The following is a 27,912-nucleotide window of genomic DNA, read 5'->3' on the forward strand; positions in this document are numbered from 1 at the left end:
GGGGAGAGAACGGGAAGTGGAGGGATTGACAGCAGTACTTGTTTATAGACTAGGGCTGCTGAAACAGCCCATCTGTATCGTGCAGCAGCTGGAGACCGCCCTGGGGTAGGGCTGAAGTTCCTTTGGAGGGCCATTGATACTCACACTCCTGAAGGTAAGGGAGCTAATGAGGACTCAGAAAGTGCCCCACATGTCCTCAGAGTTATTTGAGTGAGGCCAGAGATTTATAACCCATTATTTCTGCATGACCAAGAGGGAAGCTGAGGTCTGCAGAATTATCATCACCATAGCCATAGTAACCCATCACTATTCAACACGACTGATGGCAGTGTGCTCATCTCCAGCACTGGATCTAAGCACTTTGATATGGGTAGTTCTGTTCAGTCCTAGCATAGCCTTACATTCTTGCCAAGCCCCCAACTTTCGTGACGCTTCTCACTGAACTTTAATGTCTGTAGTCTGTCCCTAGCTGACCCGGGGGCTGGAGATAACGACAGGCAGTCAGGTGTGAGCAAACCCCCTTTCCATGTCCCGACCCCCAGAGCAAAGGCACGCACCTCCCTCTGTGTTGTAGCAATAGGCTGTGTAGTGTCCTGAGCCAAACCCTTTCCCGTGATGCATGACCACTGCGGAGAGATCATAGGCAAAGGTCTCTTTGTCAAGAGAGGAGAGCATGTCCCTGCAGCAGTAAGGTTCCATGGTTAATACCTGGTCAAAGACGACATGGACCCCAATCTTCTCACGATGATTACGGCCAGACCACCTAGAACGTGGAAATGAATTTCTTACTCATTCAGACTGGTATAAGCTAGTTAAACAGGGAGCTAAGAAAATAGCTTTTATTTTTGCTTTTGCCCCCTGCTAATCAAAATCCACGTGTATATCTGCTGTGAAAGTTCCATGGAGTATTTGAACCTACAAAGCCCTAAAGAAACAGTTCAGGCATGGCCTCTGTATAGTCTGTCATTTTATACCGAATCCTTGAGATGAATTTGCATAAGCCCGAACAAGGCTAGGAGAGCACTGGCAGACATTAGGTGCACGCTAGAAACGAGACAGGCAGGAGAGCCGAAGCCCGGGCTGCTGGCTCCAACATCAGCTTTTCTTTCTTACTGGACAAGAACCGTCGACTCTCAACAGCAAGTGCAAGGCCCCACAGGAACAGGCTTCTCCTTCCCCACCAAAAAAGAGGCATCTGTCCTCCCCAAGCCCTCCAGGAAGCTCATCCCAAAGCTCACCTGAACCTTTTAAGGTGCAGCCGGAGGACCTGAGGTAGTCTGTAGATCATTAACTGCTTTCGGGCTTCACTCAGAACAAGGGGTTTGGGGTTAGATTTCCGTCGTTTGCCTATATCGTTTGGAAAGGTATAAGACACAGGCAGTGAGGAGCATCAACCAGTTACTGACCACTCAGCAGACATTCTCCTTAGCTTTCAAAACTCCGACCTCAGTTTTATTTATGGGAATAATGGGACACACCCCAGATGTGTCTTGCATTTCCAGCTTCACAGGCCTGAATGCAGCGGCTCTGGAGCTGTGGCTAAGATGAAAGGAGTGACGGGGCCCTGAGGTAACTCTGAGGACGGGGCTGTGCATCGCCATAGTGAAACAGTAGGAGCCTGCGTCCCCGTGACCAGGGAGCCACATGCTGGCCTTGGGGTGTCCTCTCCCAGACTTCTTTGATGTGACAGTCACTGTTATTGGGCTCTTAAAAGCAGCCAAACCGTTCCGGATACATCTGCTTTCAGATGTCTGCTGTCAGCAGCTTCCAGAAGTGATATGGGTTCAGGATAGCATACTGCAGGTGTCATGACTTTTGATGGAATATAATAGATGGCTGCCACCACAGGGAACACAGAGTTGAGTACCGGGGCTCTATCCTCTTCCACGCCTATCACTTACATTAGCTGCACGTTATGTTTAAAAGGCTTTCTCTTCTCACCAGTTAGGTCTCGCTGCACTTCCTGCTCCTAACGATCAATAGGCCAAGTGAATAAGCTACTCAAAACTCTGAGCCTCAGCTCCCTGCTTTGTTTTGAATGTTACATATTTAAGGCTTAGAAAAAAGATGATTATGATTACTAAAGGACAGAACATGAGAGCAGTTTTTTTCCCCAGTGTGTTTTGCTTATGGCATACACAAACCTTAAAAAAAAAAAAAAAAAAAAAACCTTTGGTAATCGTGATGGCTAATTTTGGTTATCACCTTGATACACCTGGGAAGAGGGACTCCTAATTGAAGAACTGCTTACATCATGTTGGCCTGTGAGCATGTCTGTGTGGAATTTCTATGACTGTTGATTGATGTAGGTGAGCACAGACTGCTGTGGGTGCACTACCCATGGGCAACTGTGCCTAGCGATATAAGAAAGGCGGCAGATTAGAGCTGGGAACAAGCCGGGAAGCAGATTTCCTCCAGGGTTTCTGCTTCAAGCTCTTACCTTGAGTTCATCCCCTGACTTCCCTTGATGATGGGCTGTATATAACCTGAAAGCTAAAATAAAGCCTTTCCTCCCAAGTTGCTTCTGGTCACAGTGTTTATCACAGCAACAGAAAGCTAACCAGGGCAGCAGTTCTATGTTTATGCCATAGTTTTTGACATGTGTTTCTCTTTCTTTCTCCCTTTTTTCGGAGACAGGGTTTCTCTGTGTAACAGATCTGGCTCTTCTGCACATATTCTGTAGACCAGGCTGGCCTCAAACTCAGAGATCCACCTGCCTGCTGGGATTAAAGGCATGCACCATCACTGCCTGGCTGGAATGTGTTCTCTCTCTCTCCCCTCTCTCTCTCTTCTCTTCTCTCTCTCTCTCTCTCAATATTTATTTATTTTGTATACAATGTTCTGCCTGCATGTATGCCTGTACACCAGAAGAGGGTACCAGATCTCATTAGAGTTGGCTGTGAACCACCATGTGGTTGCTGGGAATTGAAGTCAGGTCCTCTGAAAGGGCAGCCAGTGCTCTTAACCTCTGAGCCATCTCTCCAGCCCTTGAAGTGTGTGTTTCTTATAAACAAAGTGGGAAGATAGCCAAGGTTATCTAGTCCAGTGGTTGGTTCCCAACCTCTGGGTCATGACCCCATAGAGGTCAAATGACCCTTTCACAGGGGTCACTGAAAACCACTGGAAAACACAGATATTTACATTACAGTAGCAAAATTATAGTTATGAAGTAGCAATGAAATAATATTATGGTTGGGTCATCACAACATGGGGAACTGTACTGAAGGGTCACAACATTAGGAAGGCTGAGAACCACTGCTCTAGTCCAAAAGAACAAATGCTGACTCTAATTTTATTTCTAAACTATAGTCTTGTAAGTGCAATGGAGCCCTAAATCCTTAGAAAACAGACAACGGCAATCAGCTTTCTCAGTCTCTGAATCAGAGGCCTCTGTAAGCACTTATTGATCCGTTAGAAGTGAACAGACTGGAACACAAAGTTTGTGGTCCAGCGGGGGGCCTGCTGCTTGTCTCTAGGCTGTTGCTCTGAGGGCTCAGAGGAGAAAGCATGGCATCTGATTTCAAATTCTGTTTGTAGAACTTGTAAAAACAGCCCTGTGTGACAACAGAGCAGTCTGCTCAGGGCAGATTGCACACCAGAGTGTGTGTGCTGCTGGAGGACCTTGACCAGCGATGCAGTCATGACTTGTGGACTATGCAAAGATGCACACAGAGAGGGATGTTGCCCAGCTTTTCCATTCTTGACAACCAGACCCTTGAAAAGGACTGTAGCTCTGCTTAGGAAACCAGCAATGACCACAATCCACAGCAGAGGGAGTACTGGAGCTAAGATGAACACAGTGTAGACTGTCTTTGTTTCCTTAAATGAAAGTTCACAAAGAAAAAGATTCCTGACTCAGTTGGGATGGAGCAGTTTTGTCTCCGTTTAGTTACGGTAAGATCCAGAGAAGAAGAAGAGTGACAACCCTTACGCTTCACAAGCACCAAACCAATGTAGTTCATGTCTGCTGAAGCCATTCTTCTTCATTAGGCATGGAGAAACCCTAATCCAGACTAACCCAGAAAACAATGACTTCCCGAAAAAAAACTGAGTGTTTCCCGCCTAAGCTGTCACATCCAAGAATGATATAAAGTTGTTACTGCCCCTTTGTTCTTTTTAGGTAAAAAGCTTTGGCCAGGTGTGGTGGTGCACACCTCTAATGACAGCATTTGGCAGGCAGATAGATCCCTGAGTTTGAGGCCAGCCTGGTCTACATAGTGGAGTTCCAGGACAGCCAGGGCTACATAATAGACCCTATTTCAAACAAACAAGGAAAAAAAAAAAAAAAGCAAAAACACAGGAGATGAATCCTCTCCCACAAAAAACCCCAGCGTATACTCCAAACTATTATTATATAGTAGTGAACTGATATCTAGGTCACTGTGTGAGAGCCAACTTACATTTTAAGTTTTAATGCCTTAGAGATCCATGAAACAAAAATGTCTCTGATTTGCAAGCCCCTTGCCCAAGGACAGATAGTTCCTGAAATGCTGGAGGCTATTACTTATGGGAGATGACAAGCCACATGTTTTCACTCCCCTAAACAAGTTTGTTTGACCCATCTGCACCAGATGTGCTTGATCAGTGCGGGCAGGAGATTCACAGGCAGGAAATACGTCAGGATGTAAACTTGCCCCTGATTGGACTAAATGGGAAACACAATGAATTGTGGGTTTTCCTTCTTAAGCTACTGCAAACTGTGATTCTGGGTCATTTCCCAGGAACCCAGGTATGGACCTGACCAGAGCCCATACACCTGGCCAGTATTTAAAATTTGCTTCAAATTTGGCTTTAAACTGTGGTAATGGTCTTATTCTCGATCTGTGGAATCAACAATTATATAACCCATAATTTTGTATTTGTTCATTTCTAAAGCTTTATATGTCATAAAATCCAGACACTAGAGTTGGAGACATTGCTCAGCATTCAGAATACTGGCTGCTCCTCCAAGACAAGCAGGTTTGGGTCCCGAAGCCCACATGACAGCTCACAACCAATTTGAGGAGATTGGAAGCCCTCTTCTGACTTCTAACAGCATCAGGGATGCACATGGTACACAGGTGTACATACAAGCAAACACAGACGTCAGAATGAATCCGTCTTTAACACCGTCCCCAGACACACGCTTCCATCCATTTGCTGCACTTCTGTCTGTGCATGCTGGACTAGCAGAAGCACTACATGTCAGTGGTGACACAGAAGGGCCTGCACGGGTTGCCCACACAACCACACAGGAAGAGACCCCATTTAAATTATATCAACGACACAGACCCTTCTTTGTAACTTTCTCTGAAATGCAAACTCTGCAATCATGTGAAGAAAAAAATGGAAACTACCCATGCGGCTGCCATTCATCAAGGGCCAGAAGACACGCTGCATTGGTTATATGCACCAATATCTTAAAAGTCACATTTATTAAGCCAGGCGGATAAAGCACGCCTTTAATCCCAGCACTTGGGAGGCAGAGGCAGGCGGGTCTCTGTGAGTTCGAGGCCAGCCTGGTCTACAGACGGAGATCCAGACAGGCACCCAAACTACACAGAGAAACCCTGTCTTGAAACCGCCCCCCACCCCAAAATCACATTTATTTCCTTACCTATTTATTTATAGTGTGTGTGTGTGTGTGTGTCTGTGTGGTCACATGATAACTTGTGTGAGGCTGTTCTCTTGGTCAACCATGTAGGTCCTGGGAATCAATCAGGTTGCCAGGCTTGGTGGCAGTGCCCCCTACCTGCTGAGCCGTCTTGCCAGCCCCAGATCTTTGGTCTGTGTATGTCGGGTGTGTATGTCGTGTGTGTGTGTGTGTGTGTGTGTGTGTGTGTGTGTGTGTGTGTGTGTGTGTATAGGGGGGTTTTGTGCACACGTGCTGTGGAGGCCAGCAGACCCTGTGGGTGTCACTTTTCAGGAGCCGTCCACGGTGGCTTAGGTGGCTGTTCTAGTTGAGACGAGGGCTCTCCCCGGCCTGGAACTTGCTAAGTAGGCTAGTCTGGTGCCTCGAGGCTCAGGGATTCCCAGGATCTTCTTGTTTTTGTTGGGTTTAGAGCACACACCACCACACCGGACTCTTTTTACCTATGCTATGGGGCTCCACCTCAGTTCCCACTTGCTTGCAAAGAAAATCCTTTACAACTGAGAAGTCTCCCCAGCCCCAACATATCATTTTTTAGCATGAGTTTTAACAGACTTGAAATCTACAGACTCAGTACAAAAAAATACTTTCTCACGACCTGCAGCACTCAAATGGGGTGTATCCCCTGAAGTTAGACTACATGTGTGAACAGGACCTCAAAGCATTATGACGCTGAAGTACTAAAGCCCTCACAGCCCCCCTTTCAGAGACCACTTTCACACACTTCCAAATAACTAAGGTCAGTCAGAAGGGTCAAAGGAGGCACAATTCGTTTTGGAGCCTATCCTGGAACTCGCTCTGTTGACCAGGCTGGCCTCGAACTCACAGAGATCAGCTTACCTCTGCCTCCTGAGTGCTGGGATTAAAGGCGTGCACCACCACGCCTGGCGGAGGCACAATTCTTAGGCCATTGTTTTCAGTGTGACCAAGTGTGTGTATGTAGGTGTGTCAGGTTCTCTCTCCCCACCTCTGTGCAGGTTCTAAGGAGTGAACCCCGATCGCCAGGCACCTTGACTCACTGAGCTGTCTCACTGGCCCAGGTCTGCTTGAATATGTAAAGTCCGTATTAGTTACTACAGAGACTCTGAGAAAAGGGTCTCAAAAGGAAGGGTTAGACCCACTTAGTGTCTCATGTTTCTTCTGACTGAAGGTCAAAGGCAGCCCCTTAGACTGAGTTCCAGTTGCAATCCCGCCCCTCTCCAAGCAGCACTCACTGTTACACTGGTCACAAGCGTAGATTCTCCCCTCCAGGGCCTCTGTCTCCGTAAACTTGGCCAGCATCTCAGTGAGCAAGCACTCTGTCTGATTCAAAGGGACAAACCCCTTCTCTATGCAGTGGTAGCGTTCAGGGAATTCCAGGGACAAATCCCAAAAGGGCTCAATGGTATTGGATTTATAATTGCAAGATACACATGTAACCTGGAATGACAAGATTGGTTTGCAGATTATAGTTTGCATGCTTCCCACATACAACTGTGTTTGTTTTAGAGAAGACAAATAAATTTACCAACCACTCCCCCCAAAAAGGTTAATAAGAACTTAAATAACTTTACTAAAGGCACTGGAGCATATTATGCATGGCTACATTTCTAAGCATGCTATAACTAACTGGTTGTAACTGAGGAAGCACAGGCCACCCCTGTTTTCTTCTTCCCCTCTCTCCAGTGAATGCTGCCTCAGTGGAGATAGCCAGTTACCTGGGAGGCACTCGGGAACTGGCTGAGAACTAGCACGTCTGTCTGCTTGGTTCACACTCAACTTCCTCTTCACTGGGTCCCTCTATGCAGCAAGAAGCTCTTTTTTCTCCTTCCTTCCTTCCTTCCTTCCTTCCTTCCTTCCTTCCTTCCTTCCTTCCTTCCTTCCTCCCTCCCTCCCTCCCTCCCTTTTCCCACCCCCCTCGTTCTTACTTTTATTTTCCTTTGACATAGAGTCTCACTGCGTATTCCCTGCTGGCCTAGAACTCATTACATCGCCCAGGTGGCCTTGAACTCTGGTTTCTCTCGCCTCAGCCTCTCAAGTGCTGGGGTGATGACACATGTCACTGTCACACCTACAGCATCCCGTTGGCAGCGCCTCAAAATGGTTAGACTTACTCTCTACCCTAATATTCCCGGATGCTGTTCCACATGCAGAAAGGCGGGAGAGAGGCCTCGGTTTCCCTTCCTAGCCTACTCTTCAGTCTTACAATCTTAATAACTGGCACAAAATCTCTGCAACTCAGTGTAGAGGCTTTCCCCAAGTCTCCCATGTTGTCCACTCTTTATTTTTTAAAATCTACACAAATTCTCTCTGTCCATATTTTTATGAGGCTTGAGAATCCTTGCTCAGGTCTTGACAGGGTCTTGATCTGGAGAATGAAAGGTACTGAGGAGATGGAGTCTGGAATCAGGCACTGGAAAGGTTGAGGCAGGAGGACCGGAAGTTTACTAGCATCCTCAGCTGCATAGTTAAAGCGCACTGGGCGACTAGGGACTATACTTTGGTGGGTGGGGAGAGTTATGGGCAGCGGGAAGGAGGCTCGCTTGGTCTGAGGCATACTCCCAACTACTCCTTATGAATAAAAGGGACGGCTCTTACAAACAACTTAAGAAACAGTGTTCTACACAAACTGTTCAGTTTAAAGATCTGGACAGAGAGAACACCCAAGTTCACCTACATGATCACCGGTGTACAGTGTCAGGTACAAACAACCATTTTGAAACATGCAGAGTCACAGAAAATACTGGCTATACTAATTAGTCCAGGGATCTGGAAGCCCAAACTACCACCCAAGCTTCCCACCTTGCTTTGGGTAGATACACACCTACCTGACTGAGCAGCTGCCCGTGAAATATGGTGTTCACCACCTTTAAGACCTGTTTGGTGAGCTTCCTCTGGGAGAAGGGGATGAGGATCCGGCGTGTGGAGCCCTCAGACTCAAGCTCCTGCTGCACCTTGTGCAGCAGCTCGCAGAGAAATTCCTGTGCGTCCTGCTGGTCGTAGCCACGGAAGGCGGGAATGAGGCTCCATACCGAGTGAAGCATGGCAAAGGGCGACACCAGCGCCCACTTCCCAGACCACATGACTCGGAAGAGGGTGTGCAGTTCGTGGCAGAGGGAAATGTGCTTTGAGCTGGGTTCCTTGTTCTGAATGAGCTCCAGGCTCCTGCTGATGGAGGCTCTGCTGTTCCAGCAGAGGCCCTGAGGTTCACAGCCCTGGGCCCGGTCGCTCCTTACTGACAACTCGGCAGCAGAGCTGGTGACCGGCCTGCCAGAGAGCTGAGCCTTCCCATTGGTCGCTTGGGGAAACAGATGTTCGGAGGTGGAAGGGTCGAGGTTAAGGAAACATTCCCGGAACTTCTGGAGGTGGCTGAGCACCTGGAGGATGGAGTTCATGTAGCAGGTGTTGCCCAAGTTGCGTAGGCCGGTGACACCCGGGGCCACCGCCGGCTGACGGCGGGGCTTGAGGGCAGCCGCGGGCGCGCGCCGGGAGGTAGCGAGGGTAGCCGGGCGCACAGCCACGGGTCCGGGCGCGTGCAGGAGCAGGCGCGCACTCTTCCGCGGCGGCGCGCTGGCCAGCTCCTCCAGCAGCCGCCGCTTGACCTCGCGCCTCCGCTGCCGCGCCGCTTCCTTCTTGCGCTCCAGCGCCTCCTCCCGCCGCCGCTGCTCCAGCTGTTCGCGGCCCCTGGAGCTCTTCTCGAACCACAGCCGCAGCGTCCTGGCCAGCAAGCGCTGGCGCCGGTACCACAGAGCGGTGAGCATCTGCGGCTGTCCCTGAGGAGTGCGCTGCGGCAGGACCACGTCCTCGCCTGCAGCTGTGGACCGCAGCGTCCGCCCACGCCTCGCGGGCTGGTCCTGCTTCTGGCCTTGAACCGCCAGGAGGGAGCTTCTCAGCAGCTTCAGGTCCCCCTCGGGGTTGTCATTGAGCACGTAGTCCTTGCACAGGTAGCAGAACACGTAGAGATCCCGGACCTCCATGGCCAGCGGGTGTCCGGTCTCTTCAAAGTGTTTCAGTGCATGGTCTTCAATGTAGTGGCCGCAGGCCACGTGGGAGCACTTCAGGCAGGCCCATGCAGACTCTGTGGTGGAGCACTCCAGACAGCACCATTTCTGAGGGTTCAGGATAGAGTGGTCCTGGGCGAGCCGTAACCGCCCTACATGTTTGCATCTATCCATGTTTTAGCACAGTCGCCACTCTCTTAATCTGGCATCACGAAGCCCCCAAAAGGGAAAAAAAGAAGCAGAATTTCAGCAAAATATTTTCCTAGAATAAAGGGTTGCAATTGGCATTTCTGTGCAAGAGTTATTAGTTTTTAATTCAAAATCTGTTCTTTTGAAATCGAAAGTGGTATTTTAGGTACCACTAGGAGAAAGACAAAAGCCTCAAAACAAAACCAACCTGACAACCTTAGGTCAATTTCAGTGTATTTCAGAGCAAAGGTAGAGAACAAGGGAAAGATAAGGGAAACAAAGTCAGATGACACCTGAGGAGGCAGAGCCCGAGCCTCGATTTAAGCACCGCTTTAGAAGCTAGCCTTTCTGAAGAGAACACATTTTTGCAAAGAATGGCAAGTCTCACATCTTTACTGAAGAGTAAATACACAAATGAATCTGACAGACAAGAGGAGGTGTGGCTATTGGGACCACAGTGTTCAAGCTAACGACACAGACACGAGAAACAAGAAAACAGAAGCAAGCTTGCTGCCCTTCCGTTTTGAGACTTACTCTGTAGCCCAGGCTGGCCCAAATTCGTGGTAATCCTCCTGCCCCAGCAAACAAGTGTTAGGATAACTGATCTCTAACATTGTCTTTTTGTTGTTGTTGTTTGTGTCTGTTGTTTGTTTGGTTTTGAGACAGCGTCTCACTATGTACCCTGGCTGGCCTGGAACTCAAATGGAGCCCAGGTTGGCCTGGAACTCACAGAGATCCACCTTCACTGCACCCCCAGTACAGGGATCACAGGTGCGCACTACCATGTCTGGCTTTCAATGTTGCTTTTTAATGTTCTTCATAAAGGAAATATAGTAGGCAACTTCTCCAAGGGAATTAAGCTGAACGAATATTTTTAAAATGTCTTATTCTTTGGAAACCTTAAATTTTCCCAGGATTAAAAATATCCTAAAGGTGCCAATGGTGGCGTTGCACACCTTTGGTCCCCACACTGGGGAGGCAGAGGCAAGTGAATCTCTGAGTTCGAGGCCAGCCTGGTCTACAGAGTGAGTTCTAGGACAGCCAGAACTACACAGAAAAACCTGTCTCAGGGAGGAAAAAAAATCCTCCAGGCAGTTCTCTAAATTCTCATGCTCTTTACTTATTCTATTTTATTTATTTATTTTTGAGACAGGGTCTTGCTCTTATGTAGTTCTGGATGTCCAGGAACTATCCGAATCAAGATAGTGATTTCCCTTTGAGTCCTCTCTTCTACTGCATTATTTTCCTAATCATTATTCATTCTTACTCTCATTATTTCCTACTGATTTACAGCTATGTGCCCTTTATCATTTCTCTAGATGTGTCTGTTCATTCTGACTAGACAGAACCTTCTTTAGAGAGGAGTTCATGCATATTTGTTCTACTCCCTTATAAGGCCAAGACCTGAGTGTTCAACTATAGGGTGAACAATATTATGAGGATGACTCTCTCTGGGGCTGGGGACATAGCTCTGCCAGAGCACACGATTAATTCTCAACACTCGAGGGGGGGGGATTATTCTCCCAGTGAAACAGTCCTGAAATAAGCACTTTTGGGGCACAGCCAAATTACAGCACACATAATTGAAAACTGAAAAGACGAAAGGACAAATGATACTCAACGAGAGTGCAAGTCAGACTCTACCAATGGTGTTCTAAAATCCACCACTGGGGACACAGAATCAGCCATGAGGAAATGGAAGAGAAATCGGAATAAAACAGGAAACTGGCAGGTTTCCGGTCTTCAAATTCTAGTCCCTGAACTCCTAGCAGCATCAGATTTCCGTAGGCTCCTACCTATCAATTCCTACTTCCTACCTGATGAGTCAGGACCTGCAGAGGGCCTACATATCCATTTGGAACAATTCCAGGGATGAGTCTCTCACACATAAGAACCCTATGCCTTAACTCAACAAATTAGGGATGAAGAACTCAGAAACCAGTGAAGAATTCCTTTTTCCAAAGCCCTTCCCACCTCCCCAAAGGCAGGGTCTCCTTAGGCAGCCTTGGCTGGCCTGGCACTTGCAATGTAGAGCAGGCTGGCCTCAAACTCATATAGATTGGTGTGCCTCTGCCTTCTGAGTGCTGAGATTAAAGCTGGGATTAAATTCTTCCACTCAGACCAACACTGCCTGAAATGATAAAATATTCTCTCTTGCTTTCCAATAATACTACAGTAACTCGTCACGTGACTACCAAGCACTTGAAATGTTCCTAATGGGATTGAAGGACTGCACTTTTTTTTTTTTTCTTTTTCCGGAGACAACAGGATTTCTCTGTGTACCCCTGGCTGTCCTGGAACTCGGTCTGTAGACCAGACTGGCCTTGAACTCATAGAGATCCGCCTACCTCTGCCTCCTGTGCTGGGATTAAAAGCGTGCACCACCACTGCCTGCCCAGCAGGACTGAACTTTTAACCCCATTAATTTTAGATAGTCATGAGAAGCTGAGCATGGTGTCTCGTGACTTTAATCAGGCCAGCCAAGGCTACACAGTGAGACCTTGTCTTAAAAAAAAACCAAACAACAAAAGAGTCACATCTGGCTAGTGACTACAGTCTGTGATAACACAGGCTTAACCACACCAGGACAGGCTGAGTCGAGGCTTTCGGATTCATATGGGAATGGCCTCCTCTCACAAGATCCCGATGCCCAGCAAATGCCCATTTTCCCCTGGTGTGTCTTCAGGAAGTTAGCTGCCACCAAATCTGATGCCATGAAACACAGCACCAGAAGACTGATGTCTTCTAAAACCAGCTCCTGGGCTAAAATGAAATGGAGAAACAGCAGCAGCAGGCCTCACCCAAAAAACCCACACTGTCTCTGTGGAGACACGCTGAAGGAAAGGGTGCTCGGAAAGCCTTTCCTCCTGATCTCACATTCAATCTGTAAACTGCTGATGGAACACATCTTTTCCCCATCACACATCTGTAGTGGCGACTCACAGCCTGCCACACGACAGAGTGCACACGACAGGAAAACACTGGGCCCCTGGGCAGCGCACCGACTGCCTCAGCTAGGCAGACTAGCTTCTCTAAAGGACAGCGCATCTGATCTCAGGAAGGACGTCCCTAGGTGAAATGAACACACTCCCTCGTCCAGTGTGAGGCAGGGCAAAGGAGCACAGCCTCAGTCATGTGATCCCCACACGGGCTCTGACCACCTTAGCTCAGAACAGGCTAACCCACTCACAGGAAGGGTAATTACTTGGTAATTGTCTGACATGTACATCTTCCTCTTCATACTCCCAAAGGCCACAATAATTCTAAATTTTCACTAGACACACACATCACCCAGTGACAGGTACTCCATACTCCAAACAGATGAACCAGTGTCTCAGCAGCTCTGCATCGTTGAGGAGATCAGCCATTTTATTTATAAATGCCCTGCACACTCTGCATTCATGTGTATATGTGAAAAGAAACCCAGTAAGTATTAGCATTTGACTTTTAATCACCACAGTTTGCTTATTGACTGTTTTTATTTTTTTTAAAGGCAGGGTCTCACTCCTAGTCCAGGCTGTCCTTGAACTCATAGCAATCTTCCTGCCTCAGCCTGTCAAGTGCTGGATGTCTAATATTGCTGTGATGAAACACTATGACCAAAAGCAACTTGGAAAGGGTTTATTTCACTTACACTTCTGGGTAACAGTCCATCACTGTGAGAAGTCAGGGCAGGAACTCAAACAGGGCAGGAACCTGGAGGCAGCAGTTCATGCATAGACCATAGATGGGTGCTGCTTACTGGCTTGCTCCTCATGGCTTGCTCAGTCTGCTTTCTTATAGAATCCAGAACCACCTGCCCAGGGATGGCATCACCAACAATGGGTTGGCTTGTTGGGTCCTCCCACATCAGTTGCTAATTAAGAAAATGCCCTACAGGCTTGCCTGCAGCCTGATCTTACGGAGGCATTTTCTCTACTGAGGCTTCTTCTCTGATGACTCTAGCTGTGTCAAGTTGATGTAAAACTAGCCAGGACATGGGGTTATAGGCATAAGACACAATCCCACCACCTCATTTTATTTAAAAACTGAAGTAAAGCCTGTAGGTTTAGTTGAGTGCTCTGCTTAGCAGTCATGATGCTTTAGAATCAGTATTCTCAGTCACCATGGAGGGAGAGGAAGCCAAAAGCTAAAGCAGCTGGGTATAAAAGCAGAATCAATGCTTTAAATGATTCCATAATTAACTATCCCTAAGTGTCAAATAGAATGTTAGCAAAACCTCAACCACTGCCTTTTGTTCTGATGAGAAACTCCTAGACTTATTACATGATTTTAAAATGGTTAAAGATTTATTTCATTTTTAATTATATATATGTATAAATGACTATGGAGGCTAGAAGAGGAAGCTGGATACCCTGGAGCTGGACTCCTATCTGTTGAGAGGTGTCAGATGCAGGTGCTGGGGACTTAACTTGGAACCTCGGGAAAAGCTGGAAGCACTCTCAACCACTAAGCCATCTCTCCAAGAGATGATGAACATCATAAATTATCATTGTTTAAAAAACAAGACAAAAACCCTAAAGAATGAAAATGTCTTTTAATTGGATTATTCCCATTATTCTCACACCAAAAATGTGTTTGCAATGTGTAACTACATCATCAGAAATTTTCAATGAATAGGAAACAAATTAACGAAATCTCTACAGGAAGATTTCTATTTCTCTCTCTCTCAATTTTCTTTTCTCAGTTCTTACCTAAGGACCAAGGAATTCCTCCTTGGTCTTGGTGAGACCAAATGACATATATCCCAGCTCAGAGAGAGTAGACACTATGGTAACATGCTTACAGCATTCAGTTACATAAAAGAATATTAATTACGCTGGGCGGTGGTGGCGCACGCCTTTAATCCCAGCACTCGGGAGGCAGAGCCAGGCGGATCTCTGTGAGTTCGAGGCCAGCCTGGGCTACCAAGTGAGCTCCAGGAAAGGCGCAAAGCTACACAGAGAAACCCTGTCTCGAAAAACCAAAAAAAAAAAAAAAAAAAAAAAAGAATATTAATTACATGGTATTATCAACATCTGTGATTCTGCTCACTGCCATATGCAATCTTGCTGGGTATTTTAACCCTCCTATTCACTAAATGAACTCAGAATTGAGTCTCACACAAAATCTACACAGACTGTGGAGGCGACATAGTAAAGATGCTCTTAAATGTAAGTGTTAAATGAGGTGGGTTTTGGAGGATCAAGAGAGCCAGGTCTGTCACCACGTGTCACACCAGGGAAGTCTGTCCTAAGGCCAGAGGAAGCTGCTTGCCTCTCAGCACCTGGGGAGTGGGCCTAAGCACACTTCTCATTGCTGTTCCAGGTGCCACAGGACTGGAACAGGGTTCTCTTCCCTAAGTTTGTGGGGTCACTTGCAAAATCCTGGTGTCTTTAGGAGTGTGGCCTGTCTTCTTCAACAGTGCCAGCTTCTTAGGTAGCCTAGAGCTGGCCTTTGTCAGCACATCATGCTCAGTTTTCTTCTGGATCCCCATGTCTAGGCTCTTCCTTTGCACTTGCTGCTGCACAGTGTGCCTTCTTGGGGCGATGACCCACTTACCTTTCCTTGGTTCTGCTGCGCTGCAGTGCCCCTCCCCCACCTTGCATTTAGGTTTCTGCACCTGGAACTTGTGCTGTTCCTGAACCATATTCTGCCACATAGGGTGTTTGCTTGTTACTAATATTTTATTCTTAAGGCATAGGAAAAAATACGATTTGTTGTCAACATGTGTTTAAGATGCGTGTGGTGGTATACACCTTTAATCCCAGCACTCAGACAGTTTTCTAGTCTTTTGAGGCTAGCCTGTCTGCATAGCAAGTTCCAGGACAGCCAAGGCTGCATAGAGTGACCTTCAAAAAAACCACAACAATGACAACAAAATTATCTCCCCCCCACCCCCAAAAGTAAAAGGTTTTTACCTAGACATGGGGGCTCACACCTCTAATGCCCGCACTTGGGAGGCCTTAAGGAGGATCACAGTAAACTGAAGGCCAGCCTGGGCTACACAGAAAGTTCTAGGCCAACCTTTGTTGCCAAGAATAAAGAAAGACCCTGTCTGGAAGGATGGAAGGAAGAAAGGCAGGCAGGCAGGGAATGTGCGATGGGCCTTGGCCACAGATGACAGCTTCTGGTGTGCTCAGTGTGCTAAGGCCCTCCCTCCCAAGGTGTGCTCTTGTCTGCTGTCAGTGACCAAGCACTAATGCTAAGTCACAGGCCGGTCACAGCAGGTTTATAGTCAGGTGAGCCTGCTGAGGTTTCGATGACATTAGGATCTGCTTTCGTTGATGAAAAAGGAAGAGAGCCTCATCCTGGAACTAGGCCCAGCTTACAACACTGGTTTGCTTATGGAAAGAATCCGTTCCTGCCATGATGGGGGAAATGACAAAGACAGATGTGTCAACTGACAGCTGTGAGTACAAATGCTTTGCACCAAATACCAACTTCCTTAGCCACAGAAAGTCCCAGAACTGGGTCCTGCTCTCCACATCCCCTTCTGCTCTGCTGTTTGCCTCCTTTCCTCTGCTGTTAAATATTCTCAAGTGGCCTCTATCGCATAAGTCAAAGATAGAGGTAAAAAGGGAGATGCAAGTTGCTTGTCTCTTGACTGAGGCACCACGTTGGTGCTTTCCCCATCACCTGCCTGCGTTATCTCTGGCAAGAGCATGTGCACCTCTGTAACCCAGCACTGGGAAGACCGCAGCAAGAGTGGTCTTGAATTTGAGGCCAGCTGAGCTGAGCCCAGGCCACAGTATGAAAACCTCCCTCCACCAAAGAGAAAGAGAATGGTGTGCAGTATACTTCCCTTCAAGCGCATCCCTTAGTCCCCCGTTTCTCAGGGTCACCAGCACCTGCCTTACAGCCATCAGCTTCCCTATTCTGCATTTACAGTGGCCGCGCACTTCCTCGGGTAACTGCTCTCCTTTGCTTTTCTGTAACCACACCTCTGCTGTCCTCTGTCTTACTACTTGACATGCAGGCTTTCCTTGAAAGTTTGTCTGCGCACAGATTCTCCAGTTTCATCTATTTCTTTAAGTATCATTTCAATACAGGATTATGTTTAATTTCCATAGATAATTTTTAAAGCAGCTTACTGAGAAATAATTTCATACCACAAGCTCATCCACTTTGCAACTCTCCAGACATGGTGACACACACCTGTAACTCCAGAAGTTGGGAGGTGGGAGCAGGAGATCAGGAGTTCAAGGCCAGACTCTGATACACAGTGAGTTTGAGGCCAGCCTCAACTCAACAACAACTACTAACAGCATACATAGTGTCACACACACTATAATCTGAAAGAGAAAACATTTCTATTTCACTACAGCAACTTGGTGTTGAAATTTCACACTTACCCCTACACTATGAGTGACACTTGTCGGAGGAAGCAGGGCTTGTGCTTTCGTTGCAGGGCAGCAGTGATGATCACACTGTGTTCTACACTGTTGAATCTGGGTCTCCAGATGAGCAAGATCAATAAAAGGACTAAGAAAATGCCACCATGGGGCAACGATGAACCACCAGATCATCCAAGGATCAACCAGATTTCTGATCTGATAACCCTACATCACTGCTAATGAGATCTGTGCCTAAAATTTAACTCATTTTCCAGAATAACAAACTGAAGGCAAGAGATGAAGTTCAGAGAAATCCTGCACTCACTAGGAGATCACACACACACGCACACGCACACGCACACACACACACACACACACACACACACACACAGAGAGAGAGAGAGAGAGAGAGAGAGAGAGAGAGAGAGAGAGAGAGAGAGAGAGAGCGCTTGGCTGAGCACACCTTTAATCCCAGCACTCAGGAGGCAGAGGCAGGCGGATCTCTGAGTTGTCAGCGACTGCTCCAGCACCATGCCCTTGCCCCATGATGGTCGTGGACTAACTCTCTGAAGCTGTACGCAGGCCTCCATAAACTCTTTCTTCTGTAAGTTCTCTTGGTCATGGTGCTTTGCAGCAGCAGAAGACAGACACAGGTACCACGGTACCTGCGAGTGAGCTGCTGCTGTGACAGGTCTGGGTGGGAAGTCTGACAGAGTGCTGCGCACAGGGAGTGGAATCAATCCAAGAGAAAAACTGTGCAGCCAGCAGAGCTGAAAGGACAAGCCACTGGAGCCCCTGACATCAGACACAGAGCTCCAGGATTTGGAGTTTGTCCTGCTGAGGTTCCGTCTTGCTTTGATCAAGTATTTCCTCACTATGCCCCTATTCCTCCCTTTTGGAATGGTAATGTATACTCTGTGTATATGTTGGAAGAATGTATTTTGCTTTTTTTGTTTTGTTTGTTTTTCTTTTTTCTTTTTTTCTTTTCTTTTTTTCTCTGTGTAGCTTTGCGCCTGTCCTGGATCTCACTCTGTAGCCCAGGCTGGCCTCGAACTCACAGAGATCCTCCTGGCTCTGCCTCCCGAGTGCTGGGATTAAAGGCATGTGCCACCACTGCTCAGCTGCTTTTTTATTTTACAGGGAATTACAATTAAGAGATTGCCCTGAGTCTCAAAAGAGATTAAAAAAAAAAACCCACCCCACTTTCTTTTTTCTTTCTTTCTTTTTTTTTTGGGGGGGGGTTGGTTTCAGGACAACGTTTCTCTGTGTAGCCCTGGCTATTCTGGAACTTGCTCTGTAGACCCAGGCTGGCCTTGAACTTGCAGAGATCTGCTTCTGCAGCCCCCTCCCCCCAATGTTGGATCAGATGTAAGCTCTCAGCTCTACGGCTCCAATGCCATGCCAGCCTTCCGGCTGCCATGCTCACACCATGGTGGCCGTGGACTCACTCTCTGGAACTGTGAGCAAGCCCCAATAAACTCTTCTCTAGGTTGCCTTGGTCATGGTGCTCGGTCACAACAATAGAAAAGGAACTGAGACAGCAACTTAGTGTGACCCTGTCTCAAAATAAAAGGCTGAGGATATAGGCCATTGATAGAGTACTTGCCCAGTGTGGTTAAGGCTCCTGGTTCATTCCTAGAACCTCAAGAAAAACCATCCCCAAATGCGCAGAGATGGCAGCTGAGAGTGGGAAACCAGGTTGCTCTGTACGCATTACATATGTGTGCCTGTTTCAAGTATAGTAGTTCCAACAGTTTGCTGGGCCATGTCAGAAGGTCTGGAGAAAACTTTTGGAAATGGTTCTCTGTATCTACTGTGGGCTCTAGGAACAGGACCCATGTGGTCAAGTTTGCATAGCAAGTTACCTGTTAAGGCATCCCACTGACCCAAATCTACACCCCTCCTGCCCTGGGGAGTAGTATGTGTATGATATGCATCTATGTATATGTGTACATGTTCATGTGAATCTAATACATGTGTGCCACAGAACATGTGTGGAGGTCAAGGGACAGCTGTGGGTGTCAGCCTTCACCTCCACCCTTGTTTGAGACAGAATCTCTTTGCTGTCCATCATTAGGTAGGCCAGGCAGGTTGGCCTGCTAGCTTCTAGCGATTGCCCTGTCTCTGCCTCCTATCTCACGCCAGGAGTCTGGTATTACAGATATGTCTTGTGGTGCAAGCTTGAGGACTGCTGTGGAATACTGGTTTAAGTAGGCAAAGATGGGTTGCTTTGCCTGCCTAAGGCACCTGATTGGTCTAATAAAAAGCTGAACAGCCTGGGATTGGAGAGATGGCTCAGTGGTTAAGAGCACTGTCTGCTCTTCCAGAGAACCTGGGTTCAATTCCCAGCACCCACATGGCAGCTCACACCTGTCTGTAACTCCAAGATCTGACACCCCCCACATAACTGCAGTCAAAACACCAAATGCACATTAAAAAAAAAAAAAACTGAACAGCCAATAGTGAGGGAGGAGGTGTAGGTGGAACTTATGGGATTGAGAAGAGAGAGATGCCAGGGAGACACCAGGGGCCAGCCAGCCAGACACAAAGGAAGCAGGAAAGTAGGACATACAGAATGGAAGAAAGGTAAAGAGCCCCTAGGCAAAGTGTATAGATGAATAGAATGAATAGAAACAGGTTAAATTACATTAAAAAAAAAAAAACTAGTGGGATAAGCCTAAGCTAAGGCCGAGCATTCACAATTAACAAGTCTCCCTGTCTTTATTTGGGAGCTGATTGGTGGCCCAAAGAAATTTCCAAGAGGACCTGAGTTCAGATCCTCAGAATCCATGTAAAAGCTAAGCATGGTGATGCAAGCTCGTAAGTCTAGCCGTCACTAGTCAACTGCTGTAGTGAATCAGTGAGCCCCAGGTTCAATGAGAGATACTGTCTCAAAAAATAAGATGGAGGGGCTAGAAAGATGATTCAGTGGTTATGAGCACTAGCTGTTCCTGTTCTAGAGCATGACAATTTGATTCCCATCATCTATATGATAGTCCACAACTGTCTATAACTCCAGCTTCTGGTGACCTGATGCCCTCTTCTGGCCTCCAAAGACCCTGCACACAAGTGGTGCAAAGACATACATGCAAACAAAACACCTATACACATAAAATAACAACAAGTCTAAAAATATTTTTAGAAAGCCCATTGAACCTACTAGGTGTCTATAACATGAGGCTAGAGTGTCAGCACTGCCACACAGGCAGCAAGCTGTCAAAAAGTATTTGTTTTGAGACAGGGTCTCTTGATGTAGCCCAGGCTAGCCTTGAACTGCAGTGACCCTCCTACCTCAGCCCCACAGGTAGTGGGATTGCAGGCATGGGGCACTACTCTTGGCCCAAATATATTTTCTCCAAAGAAAACCAATTCAAGCTCGAAACTTAAGATGCCAGCAATTGTTTCTCCTGCTGCAGCCCAAGCAGCAAAACTGGGAATCTCCCTGCTTACTCCACACGGCTGAAGACGGCTTTCCACACATGGCTGTTTGCACAGAAGCCACATTTATGTGTTAAGAACCACTAGCAGAGAAAAAAAGGACAATTTCTGTGAATAAAAAAATAGATCTGACTAGAATTTTCAAAGGGATCCTCTGGAATAGATGCCAGTGTTGGTTATTTCAGTGGCTGTGCAAAGACATGGCGTGCTTTCAGCCCTGTGCCCCCAGCCTACCCTCAGCACACCTGAGTGTATCTGTTAGCACAGAGACCCACTGCATTTTGCATGAAGGGAGCCACAAACTTTTAGCACTTGATTTCAAGAGTAAAGATGACAATCAAGGCCATCCTTGGCTACAAAGTGAGTTTAGATCAGCCTGCTACATGAGACTGTCTAAAAAGCTAAATAAAAGCAAATAAGCTATTATAAATCAGCCACACATTGAATCTATAAATTGTTTTTAAAATGCAGAGAAGGGGGTGGCTATGTGTGTAATTAAAAATACAGTATGTGAAAAAAAAAAGCAAAGGGAAAATATTGTATTATATGTCACAGTGCCCTCCAATCTAATGAAAGCCAGAGAATAAAGAAGAAATGAGTCACACCACCTGTCCTGTTGGAAATGTGGGTAGGGATGGAAAGGAGACTCCCTTTGAGGGAGAAAACATTATTTATTTTTTAAAGGAGATGTCACTGAGAGACCTGGTATTTGTTGTCTTAAAATTTATGCATGAAGGGGCTGGAGAGATGGCTTAGAGGTTTAGAACACTGGCTGCTCTTTCTAAGGACCCAGGGTTCAATGCCCAGAACCTACATGACAGTTCACAACCATCTGTAACTCTAGTGCCAGGGGATCTAAGACTCTCATACAGAGATATATGCAGGCAAAGCCCCAATGTACGTTAAATAAATAAATAAATCTCTAAAAAAATAATCCAGGCATGAGGGGGCTGGAGAGATGGCTCAGCAGTTAGGAGCACTGACTGCTCTTCCAGAGGTCCTGAGTTCAATTCCCAGCAACCACATGATGGCTCACAGCCATCTATAATGAAATCTGGTGCCCTCTTCTGGCCTGCAGGGACACATGCAGGCAGAACACCGTATACATAATAAATAAATATTTAAAAAACAATTCAGGCATGAGGGGGTGGAGACATGGCTCAATGGCTAAGAGCACTAGCCGCTCTTGCAGAGGACCTGAGTTCAATTCCCAGAATCCATGTCAGATGGCTCACAGCTGCCTATAACTCCAGCTCCAGGGGATCCAATGCCTCTGGCTCAGGACGGACACACACACACACACACACACACACACACACACACACACACACTTGCGAATCAAAGTGAACATTCAGGTATTAGGCAGGAGGCCAATGTTAAGCATAGAGCCGTATGTTTACCACCCTTTCATTAGGAAACACCGTGTCAGGCAGTCTAGTGACATAGACTGTGAGGACCTAAGAAATCCCATTTTAAAAACTAGTCGTTTCAGAAAGAGCCCTCTCCTCATTCCGACTCCCTGTGCTTGGAGCAGCAAAGTGCAGCCCTCTTCAGCTTACTGCAGAGAGGCAGAGCATCTGAGCCTCCATCGCTGCTTGACATTTCATATCAAGCAAGGTAGCAAGGTAAGTTCTCTTCTTCCCAGGAGCCGGTCCCAAAAGCTGTTCATAGACGTGAGTTTCTGAGGAGGCTGTCTTTCTCCCAGTGAGACAGCTCCAAGAATATTCCAGTTGAGTGGTCAGTATATTTTTTCTCTAATACCCACCAAGCTCTCTCTGAAGGAGGGTTGGGGGAAGGCGCTTAGGAAGGAGAAGCAGCCGAGGGAGGCACAGTGAAGAAATGTCCACAGACTCCCTATACATCCTAAGTCGCTGATGTAACCAAGACCCCGATAGACTTGGCCACCTGGCCCTGTCTCTAAGGCAGGCTTTATCTGGGTGCCTCTACAGAGCCTGGAGTCCTAGAGGAACCAAGAAACTGGTCCTGACTTCCTCCAAAGAGCTTCATCCAACAAGGTACTCATAGTGAGATGTTAAACAATTAGAGAACATGTTAAAATTAGAAACAAGAAAATGTACTATCTTTTCAAAATAAATTGAAAGGTTTTATCCAATATTTTCCACTTTTCTAAAGTCTTTCAAAGTTATTTAATAGCAACACAGAGCAAGGATAGTAAAAGTCCAATTAAGACGTCAAAAGCAAGCTCAGTGCAGTTGAATTAAAGAGGCTGAGTTGGCCTCAGCTCGGCTTTCAGCGGGGGTGCACACTGAATCCCTGCAGAATGCGCTGTGTGGCAGGAATATAAAAGGGTCTTCTTTCAGTAAGGCACAGAAGGGTGTCAAAGACGTGAACTGTGCTTGAACTCTTATCCTTGTGTAAGAACAGTGCACGAGTCCAGTGAGCAGGTCCAAGCGGTGAGGACTGGCCCGGTTCTCACACAAAGGCCATACACACCCAGGCAGTGTTCTTGTGGTTCAAGTTCCACAAGCCTCAGCACCTCTGCTCCTGTTTCAAAAATAAAAACCAGCCATCCTGCCCTGCCAGCCAGTCCTACCATTATGTTAAGGCATCCAAGTCTGTACCAAGGCAAACATAGAATCTGTTTGGGGAAACAAACAAGCCAATCAGCTGCTAATAACTAAGTGTGGGTTCACTTCCCACAGCAGGGATCAGAAAGAAGAACTGGGGGACAGGATGCTGCATGAGCAAACACAGGCCGACAGAAGGACGAGGGAGGAGTGAGAGTCACGGCCTGAGCTCCCTCCCACAGAAGGAAGAACTACGCAAGTGGACACGGCTGCAGACGGGTGAGGAGAAGTAAGACGTGAATGCAAACCATGGGTCTTCATTTCATTCCCACACCTCCTGTGCTGCCTGTAGACGCTGACCAAACAGACCATCAGTGAGGCAGTTTTATAACAAAGACCAGTAATTCATTAGTTTGAACCTGTATTTGACTATCTGTTAAGACAGAGTTGCCTAGTCCAGCCCCCAAATCCCAGGTTCCGGTTATCTCTTCCGTCAGCCTCCTGAGTCTCTAGCCTACAGGTGTGCCACACTGCCTAGTTAAACACAGAATGTAATAGTTATGAAGGTTATCCTAAAGTTAAACTTCTCGTGTATGAAACACATGTTGTCTGAACCTTTTGTCCCTATTATCTATTTTTATTTTACTTACTTTAGTTACTATTATTCTTTTGTGCCTGCACGGTATGTCTAGAACCAGGGAAACTTTCTGGAGTTGGTTTTTCTCCTCTACTGGGGGTTCCAGGAATTAAACTCAGGTCATCGGGCTCACACGGTAAATACTTTCACCCACTGAGCTAATAAGGGTAAGAAAAAGCCCTTATTCTTACCTTTCTTATTTGTCTGTGGTACTATAATCACACCTAGGCCCTTCACATTCTAGACAAGTTAAGTTAATGGTTGGTAACAGCCCACAGCCAAGGATAAATAATAGTTTATTTATAATATAATAATATAAAGAAATAACACCAACAAACTGTACAAACATATATATCTTCACTCAGTGTATCATTTGAAGAACTTACTACAGCAAATAAGAACAAAATTGCTTTGAAGGAACTACAGATTAGAAACATCCTACCTAATACTGGCAGAGTAAAATAGTAGCATTATTTTTTTTTTATAATAGTGAGGGCCAGTCTCTTGGTTCCTATAGGACTCCAGGAGAAACTAACCCAGAGGAGGGACCCAGACAGGACCTGGGCTTGAATGGAAAGGTGGACGGAGGACCAATTAAGTGATGTGTTTGTACAGAGACTTTTCCTGTTTTGGCTCACAGTTCCAGGGTACGGATCATAGGGCAGGGAAGCCAAGTGGCAGACACACACACACACACAGAGAATGACCACTTTAAATTTATACATAGCAATGACATAAAATGCTTCCACAATAAGTTTTAGGTTAACACCTGAGAATGAAGAAAGTTATGTAGTAGACATACAATAATAATTCATCTTTTTAAAAAAATACCCAAACACTGAGGTCTAGTATTAACAGATGTCAGACACCTAAGTGACTTCAGAGTTCTGAGAACCCCCAAGTTGATCAAAGTGATCCAAAGGTACACCTTTAGTCAGCCAGAGAGGATGTGACTGCAAAGGACTATGGGCCTCTGCCTGACTACAGACTGGGCTCACCAGTGTGCGCAGTCTTTGCACTAACTGGTCAGGGCTCTTCCCACAGGGTTGAGGGGGAGTAGGTCTCCCAACTCATACACACAGCAGAGGAGCCTGCTGCCGGCACAAAAGGGTCTGACGGAGTCAGTCACTAAAACCAGCCAGCAAGGCTCTCTCTGCACTCACTCCTGTGCAGAGAACCAAAATTGATTTTCTGTGGAGCTGGCCTTCAGGGATAGAATGCAATAATCACCACACTCAAGGATCAGTGTGCTTAACAGTCCTATTCCTCACTGTAAATGAATCTTCACTCTGGTGACTCTGACCACATATGCCTCTTCCCAAGAAAACCGGTCATCATATCATGTTTTCGGAAAATTGAGGTTCTGAACTTCCAGAGTTAAGGTCCAGACCCTAGTTATAACTGCACTGGGGTAATGCCACCTGGGAGGGCTGTGAGTAAGATGCTTGTAGCCAGCTGCATTTTCAGACTAGGTAGCTCTCCATCCATGCAGAACACAGACAAATTTAGTCAGGGAAAGATGCTTTTTCACATTCGTATAATTAATTGATATTATAAATGATTAAACCTACTCTCAATTATCAAAAACTATATCCTGGAACTGTTCTAAAATGGAAGATAAATATCATTTATTTCCCATGACAAGCTGCTGAAGTACTGACTAGATCCCTTTTTATTTGATCTATTTCTTTTCTATTTATGTTTGGGGAGAGGACGACAAGCATGTGTCACAGGGCATGTGTGGAGGTCAGAGGTACCTGGTAGGAGCTGGGTCTCCTCTTCTACCACATGGGTTCCAGAGACTGAACTCAGGTCATTAGGGTTGGTGGCAGTGCCTTAACCTGCTGAATCATCTTGCTGGCTCTGTAACCACCTCTTAAACATAAACAGGCTTAGAAAAAACAGCCAGGCAGCAGTGGTGCACGCCTTTAATCCCAGCACTCGGGAGGCAGAGCCAGGCAGATCTCTGAGTTCAAGGCCAGCCTGGGCTACAGAGTGAGATCCAGGACAGGCTCCAAAGCTACACAGAGGAACCCTGTCGAAAAAACAAAACAAAACAAAGAAAGAAAAAGAAAAAAGAAAGAAGCTTCTCCAAAGTTGTAATGCAGTTGTAATGGCTGGTACATGGTTAAGGTGTGTAGCAGACTTCAAAACTGGCTTTTAAGGACTGAGCATGTTTGGTCCCAGCACTCAGGAGGCAGAGGCAGGTGGATCTCTGTGAGTTCGAGGCCAACCTGGTCTGCATAGTGAGCTCCAAGACAGTCAGGGCTATGTAGGGAGATCTTGTCTGAAACAAAATATAACAAAAATTAAAAAACCCTGGCTTTTGAGCAAATGTAACTGAAGGCAAAAAACAGCCAGAGGGACAGGGAGTTTGTTGTGAGATTGTGTCTTCTGGGAATGTCAGAAGCTACACTCAAAGTCTCACCAACATGACTGCCTAAGCATGAGCTGAACGAGGACAACAATAGACATTCGTGTGTGTGTGTGTGTGTGTGTGTGTGTGTGTGTGTGTGTGTGTGTGTGCCAGGGGCAGGCATCCTCAACTCTACCCAAAAAACTACAGGCAACTAAGGAATAAGAGCAAGAAACATAGTCTTCCCTAGGGAAGACCACACCAACTGGTTATTCAATTCTAAATGGTCAACCCTAAAAACATATATTCAACATACATACTGAGCACATTGTACTTACATATTTAGAAATGTATATATTCATACACACATATATACACATGACATAAAAACAAATATGCATATACATATATGTATGTAACAATGAATGAGGCCATGAATTTATAGTCTCAAAAAATAAAAGAAATAGTAATAATAATAATGATGATGATGATAATAATAATAAAGAAACGTGATTGGGGAGATGGCTCAGCGGTTTAGAGTAAAAATGCTTGGTGCTCTTCCAGAGGACCTGGGTTTGATTCCCAGCCCAAAATAGTGGCTCACAACAGTGACCTCCTCTGGCTTCTTTAGGCATCACACACCCATGGTACACAGACATACATGTAGGCAAAGCACTCATAAATAAATTCATAAACAAAAAAAATTTTTAAATGTGATTACTCACTGTAGTATGAATCCTAACTGGTCTTAATAAAAACCCGGAACCAGATATCGGGGTAAATGCTGAAAGATCAGAGAGACAAAGGAGCCAGCCACAGCCACACCTCACCTCACCAACTTCTCAGCCTGAAAAAGGGGTCAGCTCCTATCTCCTCCCGCTTTATATTCCTCTCTGTCCAGCCTTATCACTTCCTGTCTCCACCTCCCTAATGCTGGGATTAAAGGCTGAGATCCCAAGTGCTAGGATCAAAGGCATGCTTTTGTGGGCCGCCACCACTGCCTGGCTCTGTTTCTCTTTTAGACTGGATCAATCTTGTGTAGCCCAGGGTGGCCTTGAACTCACAGAGATCTGTCTGCCTTTGCCTCCTGAGTGCTGGGATTAAAGGTGTGTGCCACCACTGCCTGCCTGGCCTCTATGGCTAACTAGTGACTTAGCTCCACACTCTTCAGACAAGCTTTATTTGTTAGATCACAAACAAAACATCATCGCAATTCACTGTCAGAGTTTGAATTTTTTAATTTATTTTTTTATATATTTGAGACAAGGTCTCCTATGTAGGCTGGCCCTCCCAAGTGCTGGAATACAAGCATGCCTGGTTTATCAGCCATTTTCTTTTCTCTTCTGTAAGCTGATAAAACATGCTCTCCACTGTTCCTGCCATTCACACAAGAATTTGCCAAACCAAGAATGAAACTACTTTGTAGGTACTAGAGATTTAGTATTAGTAGAAACAAATAGATATTACATAGTCCAAGAGATCAAGCAATTGTTTTCAGTTGGGTTGTCTTTTTTTCATTAAATGATTAGCATTCTTTATACAAGCTGTATACAGCTCTTGCCAGACAGAGGTATTATCAAAACCTTTTTCTGTGGCCTGTCTTTTGTTTCTAGTGACTTTTCATTTATGAGATTTATAGTTAATGTCCACACACGATGTATTCTATAAAATCACGTTTTACCCCACTATGATAAAATACCCCCTCTTGTTTCTTCTATAACCTACTTAGGTTGCTTACATCTATCAGGCTGTTGGTTTGTGTGTCTCTTCTAGCCGCCCACTGTACTTGCCCTCTTCCATTACTACACCTCTCTGATTAGGAGAGAAGCAAGTTGTGCA

The 27,912-nt window shown here is 46.2% G+C and overlaps 1 protein-coding gene across 12 annotated transcripts in view; it reads right to left on the reverse strand.

The window, feature by feature from the left end:
- The window catches only part of Usp49 (ubiquitin specific peptidase 49), a 70,781-nt gene that overhangs the window by 701 nt on the left and 42,168 nt on the right, over window positions 1–27,912 (reverse strand). For 8 of the 12 annotated variants that reach the window (XM_028887185.2, XM_037199594.1, XM_028887186.2 and 5 more), the window contains 5 exons: window positions 8,437–9,811; window positions 6,844–7,048; window positions 1,239–1,347; window positions 709–763; window positions 558–626 (listed from right to left, as the gene is read on the reverse strand). In XM_028887185.2, coding sequence (XP_028743018.1) covers window positions 558–626; window positions 709–763; window positions 1,239–1,347; window positions 6,844–7,048; window positions 8,437–9,783 — 1,785 coding nt within the window. In that variant the 5' untranslated portion in view covers window positions 9,784–9,811. Of the gene's footprint in view, window positions 1–557; window positions 764–1,238; window positions 1,348–6,843; window positions 7,049–8,436; window positions 9,812–27,912 lie in introns of all 12 variants that reach the window. The other 4 variants (XM_028887189.2, XM_028887188.2, XM_037199598.1 and 1 more) reach the window with 2 other exon arrangements.

Source organism: Peromyscus leucopus, chromosome 16_21 (genome assembly GCF_004664715.2).
Source record: "Peromyscus leucopus breed LL Stock chromosome 16_21, UCI_PerLeu_2.1, whole genome shotgun sequence".
NCBI lineage: Eukaryota > Metazoa > Chordata > Mammalia > Rodentia > Cricetidae > Peromyscus > Peromyscus leucopus.